Source organism: Herpailurus yagouaroundi, unplaced genomic scaffold (genome assembly GCF_014898765.1).
Source record: "Herpailurus yagouaroundi ecotype Mexico unplaced genomic scaffold, PumYag 161, whole genome shotgun sequence".
In the NCBI taxonomy this organism is placed as follows: domain Eukaryota; kingdom Metazoa; phylum Chordata; class Mammalia; order Carnivora; family Felidae; genus Herpailurus; species Herpailurus yagouaroundi.
In genome coordinates this window covers 1266649-1291426 of record NW_024412402.1, presented here as the reverse complement: position 1 = coordinate 1291426, position 24778 = coordinate 1266649, and the positions used below count along the sequence as shown (strand labels likewise).

The 24778-nt window shown below is 39.9% G+C and overlaps 1 protein-coding gene across 12 annotated transcripts in view; it reads right to left on the bottom strand.

Moving 5' to 3' along the window:
- The window catches only part of ATM (ATM serine/threonine kinase), a 133157-nt gene that overhangs the window by 97600 nt on the left and 10779 nt on the right, over window positions 1-24778 (bottom strand). For 11 of the 12 annotated variants that reach the window (XR_005792845.1, XM_040482896.1, XM_040482894.1 and 8 more), the window contains exons 8-16: window positions 22394-22558; window positions 12620-12785; window positions 11550-11788; window positions 9608-9771; window positions 7795-7964; window positions 5382-5753; window positions 4549-4743; window positions 3676-3771; window positions 2340-2565 (exon numbers count right to left, since the gene is read on the bottom strand). Coding sequence is in view for 11 of the 12 variants with exons in the window: in XM_040482896.1 (XP_040338830.1) it covers window positions 2340-2565; window positions 3676-3771; window positions 4549-4743; window positions 5382-5753; window positions 7795-7964; window positions 9608-9771; window positions 11550-11788; window positions 12620-12785; window positions 22394-22558 (1793 nt within the window). In the remaining variant the exon portion in view is untranslated. Of the gene's footprint in view, window positions 1-2339; window positions 2583-3675; window positions 3772-4548; window positions 4744-5381; window positions 5754-7794; window positions 7965-9607; window positions 9772-11549; window positions 11789-12619; window positions 12786-22393; window positions 22559-24778 lie in introns of those variants that run through there. The other variant, XM_040482897.1, reaches the window with a different exon arrangement.

Here is a 24778-nt window from a genome sequence, read left to right as displayed (position 1 = left end):
GATCCCTGCGGAGTTGTGATAAGTAGAAATCTTGGGAAAAACAAAACTATCTCCTAATGGCCAAGTTAGGCATCTATCTCCTCTTAAAGTAGCACAATGTACTGTACACAAAGGCCCTTAATATTTGAGGTACGGTGGAAAGAAAAAAAATGATACACAAATAAAAGTCTATAACTCTTTGAATAGGAGCAGAAATCAGATTCATATAAAGAGATATTAAAATGACATTTTGAGCTTCAGGAAGATAAGAACCCCGATTTACTCAGCTTTTTAGACTCTAGAAACTAGCACAAATTTTGCAAGTAGATATCACTCAGCCAAATTTACACAATTATTTACAAATCTGCAATGGCTACACAGAAAAATAACATTTCCAGATTGCTCGGTTCCTATATTGTAGGAAATGGCATTTTAGGGGAAAACACAGAAGACTGTATTAGTTTGTCATGAAAATGGTTACAAGCGTGATCTAGCAGAATGTCAGTAACTAAGGATAAGACATATGAAACAGACACACTATCTCTTCTCTGGCTCTGTGGGTCATTATCCCTGGCTATTGAATTCACTCCTCTGAGTAACTTACAGATTTTATTTTATTCAACAAATATTTCACCATTTACAATATAACAAGGCATTGTGGAAGATCCAAAGATTAACAAAAATACAGATGTCCTTTAAGGAGATTTACAGCATGGCTTGAAACATCTGCATATAAAACATACACACAAATATCCATGGGACAAGGAATATACTAAGAGTTACTTTATTTATTTTTTTTTAAATGTTTATTTCTGAGAGAGAGAGTGAGACAAAGCGTGAGCGGGGGAGGGCCAGAGAGAGGGAGACACAGAATCGGAAGCAGGCTCCAGGCTCCGAGCCATCAGCCCAGAGCCCGACGCGGGGCTCGAACTCACAGACCGCGAGATCATGACCTGAGCCAAAGTCGGACACCCAAATGACTGAGCCACCCAGGTGCCCCAGCTAAGAGTTACTTTAAAAAGAATTACTAGGGCGCCTGGGTGGCTCAGTCGGTTGAGCATCCAACTTTGGCTCAGGTCATCATATCTTGGTCCTTGAGTTCAAGCCCCCACATCAAGCTCTATGCTGACAGCTCAGAGCCTGCAGCCTGCTTCGGATTCTGTCTCCCTCTCTCTCTTCCCCCACTCACGCTCTCTCTCTCAAAAATAAAACATTAAAAAAAATTTTTTTGACAAATACTAAGTACTGTGAAAATCAAAAGATGAATTATTATGGCTGAGATTATCTAAAAAAGGCTTTAGCAGGATTTTGACATGTGGATGATTTTGAACACACAAAAATAGGTAGAAAGATATTTATTTCACATCAAAAATAATGGGAGTTTCGGCAAGAGAATGGTACACACAAAGAAAATTTGTGATCTTTTTTCTTTGAGAGAGAAAGAGAGAGAGAGACAGAGAGAGAGAAAGAGAGAAAGAGAGAGAGAGAGAGAGAGAGAGAATCTCAAGCAGGCTCCATTGCTAGCGTGGAGCCCAACACCCAACGCGGGGCTCAATCTCACCACGAGATCATGACCTGAGCCAAAATCAAGAGACGAACACTTAACCAACTGAGCCACCCAGGCGCCCCATGAGAATGTGTGATCTTTTTTTTTTTTTCAACGTTTATCTATTTTGGGGACAGACAGAGACAGAGCATGAACGGGGGAGGGGCAGAGAGAGAGGGAGACACAGAATCGGAAACAGGCTCCAGGCTCCGGGCCGTCAGCCCAGAGCCCGACGCGGGGCTCGAACTCACGGACCGCAAGATCGTGACCTGGCTGAAGTCAGACGCTTAACCGACTGCGCCACCCAGGCGCCCCGAGAATGTGTGATCTTAAGACAGTGAAGAAAACGATTTATGAGAAATTACTAGTGACCTCTAAACTATGGGTGATTGCTAGATCATTTATTACATTTTATTAACACTTCTCCCTCTTCAAGTGTCACCAAGATCTTTTAGATCAGTTTAAATGATGTTCCTGTCTGTTATTGTAACCTCTCCCTCCTCTCAGTTGAGAGGTTCTTTCTCATCATATAATCCCTATGCTCCAAACCATTATTGTTCCCCACGAACCCACACAAAGAATTCTACTTCTTTAACATCTACTGGAATTCCTGGTATAAAAATAACACAAATTATTCTTCTTGGGTCTTTCTGCTCTTGTGGTAAGTCTTCCCTATTTGTACGCACGTACTGTCACTATGCTTTTTTTAATCAAGCATGTCACCATCCTCAGGGCCCCTTCTCCCTGCTTCTCCTTCCTAACAGTCCACCAAAGTTGAGTCAGATGTAGGCTTTAGTTCTTCTGAAAATCTCACCTCAAAGGAATAGTTATTTAGAAGCTGTTCTGATAACCCCAGAAGATAGCGATCCAGTGATTCTTTGAGGTTCTGGTGGACAGAAATGCCTCCACTGGACTGGAGCTTTTCTACGGGACATTCCTTCACAATGGTTAAGAAATCCATCTTGTCGAAAGTCGTCTGAAGAAACAGTTCTTCAATTTCTGAGAACGAAGACTCCTCTGCATCTTTGTGGTGTTGTTCACTTCAAGAGAGTAAGACCTTAAATGTACAATCAAGTGACCAACTGCTTCACCTCCACGCAGCAGCAATATATCACAAATGAAAACTTTAACTTAGCATCTACTTTACAGACTGCTTACACAATTAACGGATTAGTCTTTTTAAAGGCTTCTCGGCTTTGGAATGGCTACGCTCATGTACCAGGTTTCATTTTGCAATAGCAAATTCCACTAACACATGGATGAAAGACACAGAGGTTATAATTTCAAAGGCAAAGTCAGAAAACTTTATTAAAAAGAAAACATTAATAGCACCAGGTACAAACACTAAGATAAACATTATCTGAAAACACTTTCCTTTTTTCCCCTTTGATTTCTCCAAAATGAAGGGAGTTTTTCATGCTATGCCCTCTCAAGGGAGATCAGGAGTCTTAATACTAGTGAGTCATTTTCCGCCACAGTGATAAACAGGGGCCTCTTGAGTCAATCAACTAAAATGAGGTTTTTAGACTTATTTTTACTTTGACCTATCCTCCATTACATTAATTTTAAAACGAACAGATTTTACATGGCATACAAAAATGGGTCACATCTTTAAAAAACTCATGTCTTGGGGCGCCTGGGTGGCGCAGTCGGTTAAGCGTCCGACTTCAGCCAGGTCACGATCTCACGGTCCGTGAGTTTGAGCCCCACGTCGGGCTCTGGGCTGACGGCTCAGAGCCTGGAGCCTGTTTCCAATTCTGTGTCTCCCTCTCTCTCTGCCCATCGCCCGTTCATGCTCTGTCTCTCTCTGTCCCAAAAATAAATAAACGTTGAAAAAATAAATAAATAAAAAAATAAAAAACTCATGTCTTAACCACCCATGATAACTATTCTATTTCTTCCATTGGCAAGTGTTGCCACGCTCTACTACACGGCGTTAAAAACCAGTCGACAGGATCTAAAATTATAGAACGCAGATCACTATCACTGAATTAAAAGCAGCTTTTTCCCTGGCTCAGAGATGGAATTTTCTTTAATTGATCAACTTAGTTCGTAACTTTTAAGACGTAGCTACTACCCTGCTAAAATTATTATCTTTGTAATTAACAGCCATAGCTTAAACGAATACAGAACTCTATTGGATAACATACCACTCTGGCACTCTTTGGAACAAACTCATTGCAGCTTTAGAGTTTTTCATGGTGAGACTCACAAGAATTTTCTCCAGCGCAAGATGAGGAAAATTACTACAAAGGAAAATTTAAAAAAATCTTCACTTAGAAGACCAAACCCATTGAACGCATTGTTTATACTTAAATATCCATGTTTGGTTGTAAATCTTGACATCACTTTCTTTCATCGTTACTGAATTTTTTAACATCTAAAACAAGAATTAAGAAGCATACGTTTATTTGATGTTACTATAATTTTCAACACTTCCTGGCAGCAGACTCATCTAATTTTTAAAAACTGTATCTGAAACAGATTGTGAAATTAAAACAGAAGCACTAGGACCCACAAAATCCCATCCTCTACTCCTTCAGTCCCGACCACCAGCTGTGGAAAGGTTACAGGGTCAAGCTGCTCCAATTCTGGGGCTTAAGCCCCATTCTGACTGTCTCCAGTTTCCTCCCCCTCATTAATTTAATACCTGTCACGCACAAGATACTCCCATTCTGATTCCGGGATACGTCTGCATCAGACGTACATGCAGATGAACCTACTCACAGAAAATCACAAAGGAACACGGAAGTGCTCAAAGAATTATAATTCGTATTATACAGGCACATCCCCCTGTGTTCTCACTGTCTCAGCAGAGATAAAAACAAAGTAAAAGGACATGAAGACATCCAAGCACAAAGACACAGAACACTGGAAAAACAGAGGGACTGTTTAATATTTGGGGTAAGGTCTAAGAAACCCCACATTACCACTGTGCGACAAGCCATCGATTATCAAACAAGCACAAGCCTCCGGTACCTCCCCATACAAAAAGCAGCTGAATGCTAAGGAATTCAAATCACCTGTGAAGAACTGGGGGCGGCTCGGTACTGTCTTCAAAGTCATCCTCTAACTGATAGAATAAGAGCCATTTCATTATCAATTCCTTTAACGAAAAACTTCTATTTACTTCACATGTGTTCTGCTCCACTCCTGTCTTTACTGTTTCTGGAACAACGCAGGTGGTCAGGGCCAAAGTCAAGCAGCACACTGCAGGACTACAACAAAACAGAGGGCGCTGTTGTTAAAAATAAGCTTTCCCCCCACCACCGCCCCAGGCCCAGCCCTAATAGTTTTCTTTCTGCAGTAAGTGCTATCATGAGAATAACCAAAATTAGATTACATGTGATGAAAGAATGACAAAGCGTTCCCCACCCTTGAGTGACAGAATAGGAGAGTCAAGAATGGGAGAAAAGCATTGCAAGAGGAGACTATAAATGCTACCTATATATTCTTGCAGGAAAAGCAGCAATGCACCAATTTTAAGTTACCATCTCCTGTCCACATTCTTTCCCTCAAGAACAATTTGAATCTCTTTGGTTTTTTTTTTTTAAACGTTTATTTTTGAGAGACACAGACACAGCATGAGTGGGAGAGGAGTAGAGAGCGGGGAGACACAGAGTCTGAAGCAGGCTCCAGGCTCCGAACTGTCAGCACAGAGCCTGAAACCAGGCTCGAACTCGGGAACAGGGAGATCATGACCTGAGCCGAAGTCAGATGCCCAACCGACTGAGCCACCCAGACACCTCCAGAATTTAACATATTTTTAACTGAAGTGAAAAACTACAAAAACCAGAGGGAAAAAAAAAAGTATATGTATATATAAAAATCTAATACAATACATAAGTCAACCTACCATGAAGGTCTGCAGGCTGACCCAGTAAATAACTTCCAGAATTCTCTATCAACCTCAATTAAACCACCTTGAATTATAGCTCCAAGTAAGCCAAAGTTTTCAGCTTGTATTCGTTCAGAACTTATACCGCGAAAAGTAATACACCAAATTTTAGTCCAGAGTTTCAATAAATCTGATTTCTGTGAGCTTTCCAGGTCTGATTTCTTGCCTTGACACGATGCAAGCTCCACAAGGCACCGTAACACATACGGCGTGCGCTCCCCATGTCGCTGCTGAGGCAGAAGCTGGTACAGTATCATCAGTAATGGTGACAACTCATAGTTAGGTAAACTTGAAGGATATTTTGATATTAATTGGGTTGCAATCTGTAACCTAAAAGAAAAAAGTGTAATTAATTTGAAAATGATTCAAGTCTATTAACAAGCTAACAGAAAACAAATCTACACACATAGCACCTTTACAATATCCTAAAGAATCACCATCATTACTTTCCATACTACTCTCCAAATAAAAGGCTCTTAGTATTTATTAAGCCCTACTTCCTAAAGTGGCAGGAAGAATGACAACTTTTTGGCCAGGTAGGGGAGCTGTCGTATTTCCCTTACACAAAAATTCTGAGGAGTAACTAAAGGTAAGTGCACCTGACTGGCTCCGTAGGTAGAGCATGCAACTCTTGATCTCAGGGCTGGGAGTATGAGCCCCACATTGAAGCCTACTTAAAAATAAATAAAAAGTAAATTATCAATTTTATTTATTTTTTTGTTAATTTTTTAATGTTTATTTTTGAAAGAGAGAGAGAGAGAGAGAGAGGGCACCCAAGTGGCAGAGGGGCAGAGAGAGAGGGTGTCAGAGAATCCAAAGTAGGCTCCATGCTGTCAGAGCAAAGCCCGAAGTGAGGCTCGAACCCCACGGACCATGAGATCATGACCTGAGCCAAAGTTGAAAGCCCAACTGATGGAGCCACCCAGATGCTCCAATTTTTTTTTTAATAAAATTTATTTATTTTGAGCAAGAGAGCAAGCAGGGGAGGGGCAGAGAGAAAGAGAGAGAGAGAATCCCAAGCAGGCTCCATACTGTCAGTGCAGAGCCTGATGTGGGGCTCAATCTCACGAATCGTAAGATCATGACCTGAGCCGAAATCAAGAGTGAGATGCTTAACTGACTGAGCCACCTAGATGCCCCTAAATAACCCAATTTTCTACTTCTGAATTATCACACCCATCCTTACTCTCTGGCCACGAAGAATATTCCTCTAAAACAAGAACAAAAAAGCCAAACAACTATTCTTCCTAGATGTTGGTTAAGTCAAAAAATATTTGCTGTGAATTCTTAGAATGCATACTGCTCAAGAAGAAGAACTTTATCTTATTCATCCTTGCATCTATAATGCTTGGCACAAAGCAAGTATTCAATAAATAACCCTGCAGGAAATGAACAAATTGAAGAATCTGAAATAGGGATCCTCCACTATATAAAATAAACATGAGCTCAAACACTAGGTAGCTAAATCAAGACGCTTTCCCCCACAACGCAATTATATTTAACTATTACATCAACATGGGGAAAACGGAGGCAGGGATCACAGAAGCTTGACTGTCACCTACAAATTTCTAAGTGTCCTTGTTCAAGCTGCGGAACCTTCCTCAGTTTGATAAAACGAACAGGCTGGACTGGATGAATTCTAAAGACTCCTACCAAACCTAATATTTTATGTTATCACAGAGGTCAACAATTTAATCATTTAAGTAACTGTGTATGCTGTACCCAGCAAAATTTTAAAAAGACAACCTTTCATTGTGGCAAGAGGTCCAAATTATTCTGTGATTTCTGAATGCCATCTTTAATTTCTTCCCAAGCTACTTTTACTAGCAGGTGCTGCACCTGCTAAAATGTCTACGTTGAGATGCGCAACTCAGGAAATTCCACGAGCCACACATGACTGTCTCCCAGGCTGCTGTCCCCCCATCTCCTTTGCTAAGGCTGTGGCCCCAGCTCCAGCACATGAGCCACGGTGGTGGACCTCAACACGTCCCAGCAACCACCTTCCCCTCCGCCAATGACTGGTTTAGGAGTGGACAGATGACCTAGTTATGGCCAGGCTGTTGTAGTAGAGGTCTCGTAAGAAAAACTAAATGAGGGGCGCCTGGGTGGCGCAGTCGGTTAAGCGGCCGACTTCAGCCAGGTCACGATCTCGCGGTCCGTGAGTTCGAGCCCCGCGTCGGGCTCTGGGCTGATGGCTCAGAGCCTGGAGCCTGTTTCCGATTCTGTGTCTCCCTCTCTCTCTGCCCCTCCCCCGTTCATGCTCTGTCTCTCTCTCTGTCTCAAAAATAAATAAACGTTAAAAAAAAAAAAATTTTTTTTAAAAGAAAAACTAAATGAGACCAGGATGACACTGAAAAAGAGAACATTTTACCAAGGCACAAGATCAAAATCATTCTGTGACTTCTGAAGATGATCTTTTATTACGTCCCAGCCTAATTCTATTTTCCTCTTTTTGCAAGTTGCACCGTAATCATTAAGTTCTCTTTGTGTGATAGCGTAAGATTGAGAAATCTCCAAAGATCTGGTATCTTCATTAAAAACCTGTAAAATAACAAAAAGACAACTTACTTTTTGTGTTTTTTCACACTGTTCCTGTTTTCTAATAGTTCATGACGGAAAAAATGTTCCTCCTCAAATTAGACACAGGAAAGTCATAGAGCAAAAGTAATAAATTATGGAAATATAGAAGTATGATAACATAGTAATAAACAAACACTTTACAGGACTGTAACAGCTCTCCAGGAAGCACATATTACCAAGCAAAAATCTGTATTTTCAATGGGATTAAATTTTAAAAAGCTTTTTTAATTAAAAAAAAGTATTTTAAGTTTAGCATTAAGAAAATATCTGACAAATGAAATTACCCAGGATGTTAATCAAATTTCTGGGAAAAAGTTTTACTTAAGAAACATTAAGCCATAGGGGCGCTTGGGTGGTTCAGTCGGTGAAGCATCCGACTTTGGCTCAGGTCATGATCTCGCAGTTTGTGGGTTCGAGCCCCACGTCGGGCTGTGTGCTGACAGCTCAGGGCCTAGAGCCTGCTTCAGATTCTGTGTCTCTCTCTCTGCCCCTCCCCCACTCACACTCAGTCCCTCTCTCTCTCTCTCAAACATAAAATAAAAACATTAAAAAAAAAAAAACTGCCATCAACTGATGAACGGGCAAACAAAATGTAAAATACCCACACTGCTAAACATTATCAGGCAATAAAAAGGAATGAACCACTAGTTCCTAGCACAACATGGACGAAAGACTACAAGTTGTTTCCACGTAGTTTACAGTTGTGTTTCTATTTCATTTACATGAAATGTCCAAAATAGCAAATCTTTAGAGACAGAAAGGAGCTTAGTGGTTAGCTGCTAAAAACTGAAAAAAGCTGGGCACTGGGACTGACTGCTAACAGGTACAGAGTCTGTTTGGGGAGTAGTGGAAATATTCTGGAATCACACAGTGGTGATGCTTGCACAATATAGTGAAAATACTGAAAACCACTCAATTGTGTACTTGTATGCTATGTGATTTCTAACTCAGTAGAAAAAAAAAATTTTAAACAAGAAACATAATCTGATTTTCTTTTTTTTTTCAATGTTTATTTATTTTTGGGACAGAGAGAGACAGAGCATGAACGGGGGAGGGGCAGAGAGAGAGGGAGACACACAGAATCGGAAACAGGCTCCAGGCTCTGAGCCATCAGCCCAGAGCCTGACACGGGGGTCGAACCCACGGACCGCGAGATCGTGACCTGGCTGAAGTCGGACGCTTAACTGACTATGCCACCCAGGCGCCCCCATAATCTGATTTTCTAAGACAACCTTTTAGGAATGAAGAGTTCATCACTAGTTTTCGCTAAGTTCATATGTGCAAAATAGTTATTTTTTAAGTCAGAAGATTAATTCCAAATATTTACAGTATTTTGAACAGAAAAGCTGCATATACAAAATAATTTGACAAGGTTTCCTATCAGAACGCACATTTGAAAAGTCCAGTAAAGGGCACCTGGGTGGTTCAATTGGTTAAGCATCCAACTAGATTTTGGCTCAGGTCAAGACCTCACAAGTCGTGAGATGGAGACCCGCATCAGGCTCCACGCTGGAGCCTGCTTAAGATCCTCTCTCTATCTCTAAAAAAAAAAAAAAAACCCACCAAATAAAAGGAAATTAATGGAAAATTTCAACCAACTGTACCTGGTGACAAATATCTGCCATCAGGTCAATCAAGTTTTCCTTGACAGCAACATTACGGGATCCTGAAGAGTATTTCCCTCTGCTTCCTATATGACTTATCTCATTAATCAGCAGATCATATAAGTTGTATAAGATACTTTTCCATTTATTTGATTCATAAGCACCTGTAATTCAAAAAAAGAGAATATAATCTACATACACACTCCATTTGCCCCACCACCTCCCACAAAACTATTCAGCTACTGAGGCGGAAACTGGGCCAACTGCCCACTCAGTACTAACGCCTCTTGGGACAATATCCTTGGCAAACTCTACTTTGTAAGTACCCGCTTCATGCTCAGCTTACCTGTGTTTCCTATAAAATTCTTCAATAGTCTGATTTTTCTCTGATCAACTCAATGAAAATCTCAATAGAACTTTAACTGTGTCTCTCCCCTGCGGCAAATGTAATTAACATGCTCTGTCATTTACATGAGGACCAAGTTCTCACTACATCATTTAGAGAAAAATGTTACCAGTTCCTTTAACTGGTGTACAAATGACATGTTACCCAGACTTCTCATTATTCTGGTCACCTTTCCCTAAACACACTCCAGTCTACTATATCTCTCTTCAAATGGTGACTGTCCAAAATCTGGTAGACAGAATACTCCCACTGTCATCTGACCAGATGGGTAACAAAGGAGCTGTTACTCCCCACAAAGAACCATAAAATCTATTAACGCAGTCGAACACTACATTAGTGTTTCTGGCAAACTCACCATCCTGTCAATTTTCATCCTAAATATACCATTAACTAAAACCCTAAACATATCATGCCATCCCATAAATTAAGCCTGATCTTCATCCTGGTGAAAGCTGTGTGAAAGATGACAAACTAAGAGAATCTGCCATTCTTTGACTTCAGTAGTTTCTCGGGCCACAAATACTCTAATTACACATACTAGAAGAGCCTATTAAACATTGCTACTTTTGAAAAAAATTGGCTATAACTGTTTTCCTCCATTTTAGCTGCTATTACTCAGTGTAGCATGATTTCCTAACACAGTCATTACGCTTGCCATGATGAATTCATCCAAAAGTAAACACAGCCTGGGCATGGGGGAACTCGTTCAGCTCCTGTTCCGCCCAATAAAGTTCCCTTCTACTGAATGAAGTGAAACCATCTCAGCAGTACTCTTTCTATGAAGGTATAATTGACATGCAACGTTAGTTTCATGTGTACAGTGTAATTATTCAGTATTTGTATAACCTTGTGAAATGACCACAGTAAGTCTAGTGAACATACCTTACATAACAACAAAAAAAAAAAAAAAAAAAAAAAAGCTTCTTCCTTGTGATGAGAACTTTTAAGATCTACTATCCTAGCTGCTTTCAAATATGTGATATGTATTAACCAGCAATACTCTCTTGATGAAAAACGAAGGTAAAGGTATCAAAGAGGAGAAATCATTCATTTCTGGTATTCCCAGCAAACAGGGGTCTGGATCAAGTATGAGGTTTAAAGCAGTATGTACACATCTCCCTGAGGAACTGACTAATCTGACTGCTTTGGGTCCATATTTATCTTTCCTACCTCCTAATAAAAGCCACATGTAAATAAACAAGACCCTGCCTTCTCTGGACTCTTTTACGCTACAGTATGAGAAATACCTTTTAGCACCTAACTGCTGCATCATCAGCTCCCAGAGGGGACATCGCGTCGTATTTGTGTTTCCTCGTGATGCTTAGCAATGTACTAAACAAACGGCACAATATGACTTGCTACCACAACTTCAAATTCTAAAAAAAGTGTGAGAAATATCCCTGTGACTAATACCATTATCAAGCACAGTAATCCATAAGAAGGTCATAACCTCCTACAAAATACAATTTTCATACTTAAGCCCCTACATTTCGATGAGGAAGTAAATTCAAAACAGCAAAAACTGCCTTTTATTACCTTTCTCTTGGGTTTTAGCTCCCTTTGGATGACGGATATAAATTTGCAGCTGAAATAATTCAATAATCACTTCTTTTAAGCAATCATTAAGTCTGTGTTGAGTCCAAATATAAAGCAAGGTAGGAAGAACTTCATCTCCTAACTGACACACGCAAATTCGAAAGTTAACAGCCAACGTCTTGAGGAAGATAACAAACGCTGCTAAGATGTGGTTTAGACCTGCAGAGCTCTTCTCTTGTCTGTCACAGAAATAAACACACTCCGCTTAACAGGGAAGACAATGAACACTGAAGACAGTTATGAAGTTGCACGCTGGAAAGAAAAAAGCATCTAATCTTCAAATAACAATAGCCTTAGTTTCAGAACTATTCAGGAAACAAATCCTAGTGGGACTACAGGCAGCAACAACATTATCTGGTGCTAGGACACCAGCTCTCTCTGCTGCTCAAACACCATGTATACAATGTTTCATGTTATAGACTAATGCAGCACAAATGTAAGATATTGATACTTCCAAAATACACTAGTTCATTTTTTCTTAGTACATCTATTCTCAAAAATGGGGAAAATCAAACTACTTAAGAGGATATTTATCTTTTTTAATAAAGCAGCACTGATCTCCCACTTAAAAACATCATTTTCATGTTCTGCCTTTGGATATTCAAGAATAGCTGGAGTGCTACTTTCTTTAGGAATCTACTAATTCTACTACAATGGGCCGATGTTTTTATTTTTGTTTTTTTAATTGGTAACATTTTCAGATGCTAGATCTAAAAGACAGACGTGCAGAGCACCTGGGTGGCTCAGCCAGTTAAACGTTTGACTCTCGATTTCAGCTCAGGTCATGATCTCACAGTTCATGAGTCTGAGCCCCACGTCGGGCTCTGGGTTGATAGCATGGCACCTGCTTAAGGTTTTCTGTCTCTGTCCCTCCCCTCTTGCACTCTCTCTCAAAATAAATACACATTAAAACACACACACACACACACACACACGCACTGAAAATAAAAGATATACTTGCAAAAAGATCAAATAGATTTCCAATGCAGAACAAAACGAGACTAGATTACCTTGCATGATGAATAGCTTTGGAAAAGAAATCCAACAATTTGGAATTCAATCCATCAGTTTGCGAACAGCACCCTCTGGCCACAGCATGAATTATTCTAGCCACTAAAACTCTATTAATGTCTTGTGCAGGTTTAAGGTACAGATTGAAGTACACAGAGAACAACTCTTAAAAAACAAACAAAAAAAAACCATTTTAGTTATGTTATCAAAAAGAAAATTATCAAAGCATTTAACTTAAAGGTCCTGTTACAATTTAAATTTCAATAGTCCCATACAGACAAAAAGATTAAAAATTACACTAATTTACACTCAAAACAGTAAAAGTGTTCAATCGGTATTTAATGTTATGTTATGTAAACTGCCTTCGAGAGGAACAACCTAAGGCCGCAGACCATGTGCAGCCGGCCCTCAGACAAGCTGTGGCACCTCTTCAATATCTACGTCCTTCCATGTAGGTCTAACAGAGCATGTGACACAGGGCACACCGAATCTACTATTTTGTTTTAAAGCCGGTTGATTAATAACACATGTAAAATATATCAAGAGCATCAAAAACCATGTCAAGGGGATAAAATTTTATTCTACTTGAAACCTAAGGAATCAGAATGCCAGTTTCCTAGGTGTTGGCAGAAGACAAGATATTCTTGATCCGAGAAAAATGACAGTTTATTTCTCACAGCCATGACAACAGCCACAGGACCTTCCTTCTCACATCAATTCCTCAGCCCTGAAGGTAACCTGAAGAGGGACAAGGGACATGATACAAAAGTGAGCTACATTATAGAAGAGAAATCTCAAGCCACCTGTAACAAATAGGCAGCAAGCAAGCCTGTCCTTTGCTCGGAGGAAGCCATCATCTCTGGCTTCCAAGGTCTGCTATACACACGTACTTAAAAAAAGGTCAGGACGGGGCACCTGGGGGGCTCAGTCGGTTGAGCGTCCAACTTCAGCTCAGGTCATGATCTCACGGCTCATGAGTTCGAGCCCTGCGTGGGGCTCTGTAATGACAGCTCAGAGCCTGGAACCTGCTTTGGATTCTGGGTCTCCCTCTTTCTTTCTGCCTGTCTCGCACGCATGCTCTGTCTCTCTGTCTCAAAAAGTAAATAAACATTAAAAAAAAAAAAAAAGCCAGGAATAAAGCAGCCAGTGTCTGCTCATAAGACACACAGAAACATTGAAATGCACTGAGAATCATCTCCCAAAACAATGAAAACCAAAGTTGCTAATGCAAGATTTTCTTCCCATAAAGAGGAAAACACAAAGTCCTTGGCTGGTAAAGTAAGACTAACACCATGGGTATCTACCTTTTCAACTGTATAATATCACATAATTCCGCAAAAATAGTTTACAATCAGTTATCAAATACAAAAGAATAAGGACAATAAAAATACCTCAAACATGATACTAAAGAAAATGATTGTTCAAATGATTCCTATCGTATCTGACATCAATTTATGCAACTCTTCATCAGTGCTTCTCCAAGTTTCATCATGACATACAACACCTAAATGGTAAAACTGTGAGTTAACACACACAAACGTGGAGAAGAGAACACAGGAGTGGTTACCTTACTCTTATTAGTTGGTAGGTGCAGAGAGGTGAAATGAGAAAGCCAACTGTCTTGGATTAAAGCTCAAGTTCTAAGGCATTTATGTTAGATCAGGGAAGTTGATCCCAATTCTCATAGAATCCCACATACTATCCTAGCAAGCGGTTAAAAAAAAACCAGTATAAGCCGTCAACAGAAGTCTCAGAAGCAAAGAGTCCAACTTCTTCAAAAAAAGGCTGTAGGACATGCCTCCAGGTGGATTCACTTCCTTCACTTTTCAACACTGACAGAAAAGCTCAAAGAATGAATAGTAAAGGAACATGATATTTAAAAGGACTTCTGGAGTTAAAAGTTTTAAATTAAATGTAGATTCCTTAGGACTTTATACATAGACACTCATGCTATCTGCAAACTGGAACAGTTTTCTTTAGTCCTTTCTAATCTGTACGCCTTTTATTTCCTTTCCTGGCCTAACTGCCCTGTCTAGAACCTCTAGTGCAAGGCTCAACAGGAGTGGGGAGGGCACACATCCTTGCCTTGTTCCCAGTGTCTTTTATGAATGGTTTTAAATTATCGATTCATAACTATTCAGAGTATCTATTTCACAGTGGGTAAGTTCTGATAGGGTGTGGTTTAAAGGAACTGGTCCAGAGTTATCTGGGTGGCTCAGTCGGTTAAGCGTCTGACTTCAGCTCAGGTCATGATCTCAAGGTTCCTGAGTTTGAGCCCTGCATCAGGCTCTGCACTGACAGCTGGGAGCCTGGAGCCTGCTTCAGATTCTGTGTCTCCCCGTCTCTCTCTGCCCTTCCCCCACTCATGCTCGGTCTCTCTCAAAAATAAACATTAAAAAAAAAAAAGAAGGAATCCATAAAGGAACTGCTGCATTTAAATGCATAGAGTTGTCCATAGTATGTCAATACTCTTTTAATAGCTGCAAAACATGCAACTGTATCTATTTCCTTTCTCATATCAGCAATCTGTGTCTTCTTTTGTGTGTAAGTCACTCCTGCTAGCGGTTCTAGATTTTCTTGACGTTGTCAAAGAATCAGCTTTTTATTTAATTAATTGTTCTCTCTTGTTTTTCTGTTTTCAATTCCAGTGATTTCTTTACTTCCACTTGCTTCAAAGAGTTTGGTTTTGCTTTTCTCGTTTCTTGAGGTGGAAGCTAAGGTTACTGATGTGAGACTTTTCCTCCTTCCTAGTATGGGCAGTTGATGCTATAAAAATTGCCCTTTCCATATAACTTTAGCTGCATTCTACAAATTTTGACATCTTGTATTTTTTTTTCATTTTCATCCAGTTCTAAGTATACTTTGATGTCCTTGAAGACTTTTCTTTTGACCCATGAATTCAGAAGTGTGTTATTTATTTTCACAAAAGTACTATTGTGGTAGGGTCCCCTCCCTAAGGGGAGAAAAAAAGGGAGAGAAAACTTCAAGGTAACCTGGCTATCCGCCTGCGTGACAACATCCCTCATGACCTTGTAAACTGAGACTACTTAATCAGACTACATGTTAATGTGTTACCTACCATATATGGGGAGACAAAGAAATAGAAAATGTATTTTAAAAAACTATGCCATGAGGGGCGCCTGGGTGGCTCAGCCAGTTAAGCATCCGACTTCGGCTCAGGTCATGATCTCGCGGTCCGCGAGTTTGAGCTCCACATCAGGCTCTGTGCTGAGAGCTCAGAGCCTGGACTGCTTTGGATTCTGTGTCTCCCTCTCTCTGACCCTCCCCTGTTCATGCTCTGTCTCTCTCTGTCTCAAAAATAAAACGTTAAAAAAAAAAATTAAAACAAAACTATGCCATGTGACGTTGAGTGCTCAGTTCTTTGGGTAGGAACCCAACTGAGTGGTGCTGGCACAAATAAAGTTCCTTCCTGGATAAAAAGCTTCCGTGTTTGGGGCACCTGGGTTGAGCATCTGACTCTGGGTGGAGCCGCTTCTGATTCTGTGTCTCCCTGTCTCCCCCTCCCCCACGCGCGCGCGCGCTCTCTCTCTCTCTCTCTCTCTCAAAAATAAATAAACGTTAGAAAAAATTAAAGAAAAAAGCCTCGGTGTCACGACTCTGCGAGAATCCTGAGGAAACAGGGTACTATGGTAGAATATAAAAAGACAGGAACAAATTTAGAAGGGGAGACCAGAACACAGCAGTGGCATTAAGTTGAGACCTGCACTGGGGCGCCTGGGTGGCGCAGTCGGTTAAGCGTCCGACTTCAGCCAGGTCACGATCTCGCGGTCCGTGAGTTCGAGCCCGGTGTCGGGCTCTGGGCTGACGGCTCGGAGCCTGGAGCCTGTTTCCGATTCTGTGTCTCCCTCTCTCTCTGCCCCTCGCCCGTTCATGCTCTGTCTCTCTCTGTCCCATAAATAAATAAACGTTGAAAAAAAAAAAAATTAAAAAAAAAAAAAAAAGTTGAGACCTGCAGGATGAGAAGAAACCAGCCATACAAAGGGTAGCCTCTAACAAGAGGAGGACACGTCATGAGGCAAGAAAGGGCTTGCACTCTCGAAACAGTGAGAGATGATCCATAGCAGTGTCAGAAGGAAATACTAGAACTCTTATTTTTTAAATTAAAAGTAATTACAAATAAAAAATTAAGCTCTACTGATGTAGAAATCAATAACGGCCATTTGGGAAGAGAGCTTTGGCAGCTTCTTATAAAACTAAACAAAGTTTTACCATATGATCCGGCAATCATACGTCTCGGTATTTAGTGAAATGAGCTGGAAACCTATCTGCACACAGATGTTTATGGCAGCTTTATTCATAACTGTCAAAGCCTGGAAGCAATCAAGGTGTCCTTCAGTAAATGAATGGAAAATTACAGTGTGGCACATGCAGCCAATGGAATATTATTCAGCGCTAAAAAGAAGTAAGCTATCAAGCCACGAGGTGGCACGGAGGAAACTTAAATGCATATTACTAAATGAAATAAGCCAGTGTGACAAGACTATGTACTATGACCACATGATACCAATTACATCACATTCTGGAAAAGGCAAACCTAGAGAGACTGTAAAAAGATCACTGGTTGCTGGGGATCAGTGGGAAGGGAAGGATGAACTGATAGAGCACGGAGGATTTCTACGGCAGTGAAACTATTCTATGTGACACTATAATGGTAAATACCTCATTACACATTTGTCACAATCTATTGAACGGACGGCACCAGGAGTGATCCCAATGTCAAGTGTGAATGCCAGGTGACAGGAGGTGTCAGTGTGGGTGCGTGGACCGAAACAAATGTGCCACTCTGATGCAGGAAGTTGACAAGAGCAGAAGCCGTGCCTGTGGTGTGTGTGAGGGCTCGCGCGGACTCTGTACTTCCTGCTCAATTTTGCGATGAATCTGAAATGGCGCTAAAAAAATGCAGTCTGTTTTTTAAAAAGTGTCTGGAGACCACTGGGTTAGAGAATCTGAATGACCACTGCAGCCAGAACAAAGAGATCAGAAGGACGGGGGCAGGCTTTTGGTTACGGTCAGAGAGGCAGGCAGAGCTACCCCGCGCTTGCAAGGCCGAGCAAAGGGGGAGTCGACGTTTCTTGCCAGTTTTACAGGAAAGCCACGAAAGGTTTTAACGTTTCTTCCTTCCTACCTCATTAGAAAACCTGCCCTCTTCCTTGGGACAATCCCAGAGCTCTTCCTTTGGAAACCCTTATTCTCGGAAAACATAGCCCATTTTCCTGTGTATTCACACACTCTCTCTGCATGAAATCCTTCCGATTACATTTAGGTATACTCTAGTCACTCTCCTCTCTAGCAGGACCCCTCTTTCCCTTCACCTCACAACCAAAGCTTTGGAAAAGTGTCGTTTTGCTAATCCGTTTCCTCACTTGTCACTCAAGCTCTCACACCAGTCTGTTACAGGATTGAACACCATCAACCAACTGACTCTAGTTGTCATTTACAGAACGAATCACCATAACAGCAGATAGACATTCTTTTCAAATGCATATGGAGCATTCATCAAATTAGACTTTATCTTGGGCCATAAAAGAAGTCATAATAATTATAAATATGTTATAAGAAGTATGTTCTCTGACAATAATGTAATTAGACTAAAAACCATAAAAGGGAAAATGAAATAAAAAATAGGAAAGTACCCCCAAACAATTGGAAATTAAATAACACACTTCTAAATAATCCACAGGTCAAAGAAGAACTTTCAAGAAAAACAAATCTTGAACTGAAGAAAAATGAAAATGTAACAATGCCAAAATGTGTGAGATGTGACAAAGCAGTGTTTAGAGAAAAATTTATTATATTAAATACACCTATTAGGAAAGAAGCTCTCAAACCAATGATGTAAGCTTCTACGTTAAGAAACTAGAGAACAAATTAAACCCAAAATTAACATAAGGGAAGAATAATACCAGAAATCAATAATGAAAGAGGCAATCCCAAATCAAGCCTACATACATTAAAAGGAAAACAAGGTAATAATGTTTAAGAACAACTTTACGCTCCTGCATTAAACAACTTAGATAAAGTGTACAAATTCTTACACAAGTTATTAAAGCTAACTAAAAAAGAAATAAACTAAATATTCCCATATCTGTTAAAGATATTGAATTCATAGTTAAAAATCACCTTCCAAAAATAACCTTCAAATTCAGTCTAGTAATACGTAAAAAGAATAATACATCATGCCCTAGGAGGGTATGTCCCAAGAATGCAAGGTTGACTTAACGTTTGTATACCAAAGAACACTATTGTCAGTGTTAAAGCAATCCATGGAATGGGAGAAAATAGTTGCAAACCATATATCTGACAATCAGGGGTTAACATCCAGAATATGTAAAGAATTCCTACATTTCAACAACAAGATAACAAGCTGATTAAAAACTGGACAAAGGAGGCACCTGGGTGGCTCAGTGGGTTAAGCATCCAACTTTGGCCCAGGTCAAGATCTCACCGTTCCTGAGGTCAAACCCCACGTCAGGTGAGCTTAAGCCCAGCACTGACAGTGCGGAGCCCATGTGGAATTCTCTCTCTGCCCCTCACCCTCTCCCTCCCTCCATCCCACTCTCTGCCCCTTGTGGGATTTTCGGTCTCTGCCCCTTGCTCACTCACGCCCTTTCTCTCTCTCTCTCTCTCTTTCACTCACTCAAAAACATATAAATAAATAGACACACAGATACATAGAATAAAAACTGGACAGAAGACAGGAATAGATACTTCTCCAAAGATGATGTGCAAACGGCCAATAAGTACATGTTAAAGTCATTAGAGAAGAGTCATTAGAGAAATGCAAATCAAAATCACAACGAGACACCACTTCATACGCATTCACATTAGGAGGACTACTATCAAAACAAGAAAAAGAACAAGTGTTGGTAGTAAGAGTGTGGAGACACTGGGAACGCTTATGATTGTGGATCTGTAAAACGATGCAGCCCTTGAGGAAAAGTTTTGTGGTTCCTCAATAAATTAAACACGGAGTTACCATATAATGCAGTAATTCTACTTCTGGATAAATACACAAAAGAATTGAAACAAAGGACTCAGGCAGCTCTTCCTACCCAAGGGTCCTGTTCTGTCCCTGTGCTTTAATAAAATCACCTTTGTGCCACCCTCCCCCCAAAAATCAAGGACTCAAAGAGCTATTTGTACGCTCATGTTCATAACAGCATTATTCACAACAGCCAAAAGGTAGAAACCACTCAAATGCTCAATGACAGATGAATAAACAAAATGTAGTATATACACACAGTAGAATATTACTCAGCCTTAAAAAGGAAGTAAGTTGTGAGACACACTACGACATGGATGAACCTTGAAGACACGAGTGAAATGGGCCATTGACAAGAGGACAAACACTGTATGATTTCACTTACACAAGGCGGCCAGGGTGGTCAAACTGACAGATACAGAAAGCAGAATGGTTGCCAAGGGCTGCAGGAGTGAGTTTCAGTTTGGGAAGATGAGAAAAGTGTTGGAAATGGAAGGTGATGGTTGCACAACAATGTGGATATAATACGTAACGCCACTGAACTGTACACTTAACAATGGTTAAGACGGTAAATTTTATGTCATGTACGTTTCACCATTTGAAAAAATCATACTGAAGCTCTTCGTCAATAGGATACAGCAGAAAAAAATAAAAGTCACACAGCTCAGAAATGAATGGAAAAAACACAGATACAGGACTGCCTAAAGACAAAACCCCACAGAAGCTAAAAAAGAACTCCTAGATCTAATAAGTGATTTTAGCAAGGTCCCAGGACACAAGATTAATACACTAAAATCAGTTGTACTTCTGTATGATAGTAATGAACCATACAGAAGTTGAAAATTTTAACATTATACAATATATAAACTATTGCTATATAAATCTAATAAAAATATACAAATCCTGTATGCTGATAATCATAAAACATTGACTTCTTTATATCAAAAAAGACCTATTACAATGAGCACTGGGTGTTGTATATAAGTGATACACCACTAAATTCTACTTTTGAAATCAATACTAACACTATGTATTAACTAACTTGAATTTAAATAAAAATTTGGAAGAGAACAACAACTACAACAACAAAAACAAAGACCTAAACAAAGAAATACATCATGTTCATGGATTAGAAGACTCTACATGGTTAAGAAGTCTATTCTTCCTTAATTGTTCAGTAGAGTCCGTGCAATCCCTACCAAAATCCCAGCAGGGTTTTTTGTAGAAATCAACAAACTGATTCCAAACTTTGTATGAAAATTCTGGCTGGCTTCAGGCCATCTTCTCATCTCCTCAAAATTCTCCCTCTAAAAAGTCTCATCCCTAACCATGGGCGCCATCAACATCACTATTAAAGATGGGTTCTGAACATAAACTTCACTTCTTGAGCAAAGTCCTCATTAGAGAAGCAAGTTCTCATCAGAGGAGGGAGCTAACTAGAAAAACAATTCAACCAAGGGGCAGATGGTGAGAAGTGAAAGTAGTATGCTTAAAAATAAAAAGAGCGTTTCAGAGAACATGCCAGATGATGGAACCATACTTAGGATGCTACAGGAAGGACCACCTTTGTTTCAGTGAGACCTGTGGTTACATGTAATAATCTAAGATACACAAACCCTCTGAATACTTAGGATGGACCACTTTGGTCATAGAGAGGTGTCACAGTATCCTGGATATCACTAGCCTATTCTCTGTACGACTTGTTGAGGGTCGGATTTGGGACACAGCCTCCCTTATGTCCAGAACAACAACAGAGGCCCCAGATGACATCTAAGAAATTAATACAGCAGCTCAGAAGGCTTTCCTTCATGTGGGAACAGTAGAGTATAATGCAGAGCACTGATCAGGTCATGGTTTTACCATCCACATGTATCTCATTTTGAAACGAGAAACTGACGACAAATAATACAAACATCTTTTCAGGTAGTCAGCAAAATTTATCTTGAATACTTACAATGAAAAATACTGAGCTTTTAGATTTTCAGAGGTGGTTGTATTAGACGACTCTGACATGGCTTAGAGTGGCTTCACTAAAGCCAAATCCCATTCTCGCCCACTGAACCCACTCAGCAACGAAAATGCTCCACCTCCGAAATCAATAAACTCAAATGTTTCAGTCTCTGACCCTAACTTCCTTCCTTTGTGGTCTCTACTAACTTTCACCTACAGGCTGTCAAAAACACTCGATTCCTCCCTGGCACCCACTCTCCTTATCTTGCAGTCACTGGGGCCTGTACGTCCTGTGCTATTCGTGATGTGCGCTACCTTACAAGTGACCTGCTACAAGCCTAATCCAATGGATTCTTATGTGTTTTATCATTTCCACCACACTTAAAACGTCATCCCCCTTCCAACCTGAAACTCTGTTGCTTTCACTTCTACAACACCTCTCCCTACTGGTTTTCTTCTTTGTACTTTAATCACGGTGGGGTTTGGGTGTCACTGATCTGTGAAGTCACGGCTTCCAAACATATCTACGTCATAGTGTGTTAGAATTTTTGGTTTACTTGGTTTTTTCCTGCCACTGGCCTGTCAAGTTCTTGAGGAAAGGTATGGCTTCTTTCAATTCTGTAACTCCTTATCTACGATAGAGACAATAACTTTGGAAGTCCTTAAAAAATGAAACTAGGTGTTGGATTCTGTAACCATTTCATTTTACCAGGATACTGTGAAACGGCCAGGTCATTTGGGGGATACAGATTCTGACCAGCCTTTTAGTGACATTTCATTTCACAGAAAAAATTCAAAAATAACAAACTTCAAAACATACCTAGCCACTGTTGCTGAGTTATTTCACACCAGTATTTTCTCACTGAAAGAATATCCTTGAGCAGTATGTTGCTGCAGTCGGCTCCATAAACAGTACCATTAAACGAATCTTTCACCGTATCCATGATGTAATTCAAGAGTTCTTGACATTTTAGTCTGGGTGCTCCTATTTAAAAATAAACAAGCAAGTAAATAAAAACGTATAAATCTTAAGACAAATAAGAACACCTGGAAGTACGACTATATAAATAATTCCATGTGGGAAATTACTATTAACCTCTTTCTCACAGAGCAGGGAGCAGCAAACTATGGCCCGTGGGCAAAATGCAGCCAGCTGCCTGTTTTGGGAAATAAAGCTTTACGGGGCCACAGCCACATTCATTTCTGTATTGTCTACAGCTACTTTTATGCCACAACAGCAGAGCTCAGTAACTGAGACAGACTAGAGAGCCTAAAAAGTCAAAAACGTTTACAGTCTGGTCCCTTGACAAAAGAAGTTTGCTGATCTCTAGGGGAATATATAGCAAAAACAATCATTCATCCTATCCTTAATAATTCACAACTTCTGGAATTAGACCTAAAATGATCCAACGTTTCTTGGTACTTTTTAAAAAGAACGAATTCATTAGAATAACTTGAGATTGTAAGGAAGATATTTACACTAAAAATCAAATTACTTTCAAATCCTACAACAGCATGTATGGCATATAAGTATGTAAGGCAGTAATATTTCCTCTTTTATTTACTAGAGGACCCAAAAATTCAGTACTAAAGGATATACTCTTAACAAAAGGATATTTAAAAACTGTTTCCTATTTTCAGCAAATCACACTGATGTTGCGGCTATAATTTTATCCTATTTCAACATTAACAATCTTAAAACCACACATTAACATTTTTTTGTTATAAGCTATCAGGAGGTTGCAAATCATACGTATCTGATCATATTCTAGTTCAGCATTTTCATATGGTGACAACCATCAAACTACGGTAAATAAATACACACTGACATAATCGGAGTACTATTTTCACTTGTGGCCTTTATTACAATTTTAGGCATCTCTGGCCAATCATGAAACGCACAATCCCACGATCCTCTGCTTTAACACCCTATGTATCTTTCTCTAATGGTCCTTGTATCATTTTCTTATCCATAACGTCTGTTATAACATTCCTAAGGAATTAATCTCTATATTGCAACACAACCCAGTAACTGTCCTAAATAGTGTTTGCTTAGTAAACATTTATTAACTGCATAAATTAATGTCAGGATGAAGTCACATTTCCCTATGGTCTTAGTCCCAACATATTTCCTTCCTCTGCCAAATTTGAGAAAGGCCTCAAGAATTATGCTGACATTCTTTTCTAAAAAAATCTGCCTCCAGAGGACAACTAAGTTGGCTGAAAAGGATTTAAGGAACCTCATAGAACTTAACATTTTACAAATGTGCTTTGTGCAGAAGCAGATAAATGCCTACATAAAAGAATGAACAAATGCTTATTGGTTCCTTCCCAACTGTGTTTTTTCAATCTGTTTCTTTCGTCACACTATGAATACCAGTGCTAACTAATTAGGTCTGGCAAAGTCTGCACATGTGTTTCAATTCCCATCAATTCTCTCACCTCTTTGAAAAACACAAAGAAGTGAGATGACATAATAGTAACACCCTACCTTTGTTCTGAGGTTAAAGACATTTAAGTTACAAAGTTAAACCTGAAACTGGGGCACCTGGGTGGCTCAATCAGTTAAGCAGCAGACTTCAGATCAAGTCTTGATCTCAGGGCACATGAGGTCACGAGTTCGAGCTCCGCATCAGGCTCTGTGGTGACCGCTCGGAACCTGGGGCCTGTTTCAGATTCTGTGACTTCCTCTCTCTCTACCCCTCCCTCACTCAACCCCCCCATCTCTCCCCTTCAAAAATAAATAAACTTTTTAAAAAAATTCAAAGTTAAACCTGAAAGATAAGGAAGCTTCAAATGAAAACAACCACTTTTCAACCATTTAAATGATCTTATATTGATAATTTTATCTACTCTTTCCTGTAAACAAAATATTGATACTTTCACACATTTTCAAATGTGATGTCCACTGTTAATTTTGTGACTAAAGGTCTTTTCACTCTAATGCAAAATTACATGCTGCAAACTTTTATGAGGGGTTACAAATGGGCTTGGGTATCGTTCTCTCCTTACTCTCTAAGTACAGATTAAAATCTATTAAGAACCCAATGTCAGTAGCCAAGAAATCAAATTTTAATAAATGCAGGGCTATCCTACAGGGCAAAAGCAGGTGCAGAGTATTTCAGTGTAGCTTTCCTCTGTCCATGCTGGAGTCCCTGACATGGGCTTGCCCCTATCCACACAACTGGCATCTCAGAGCTGGAAA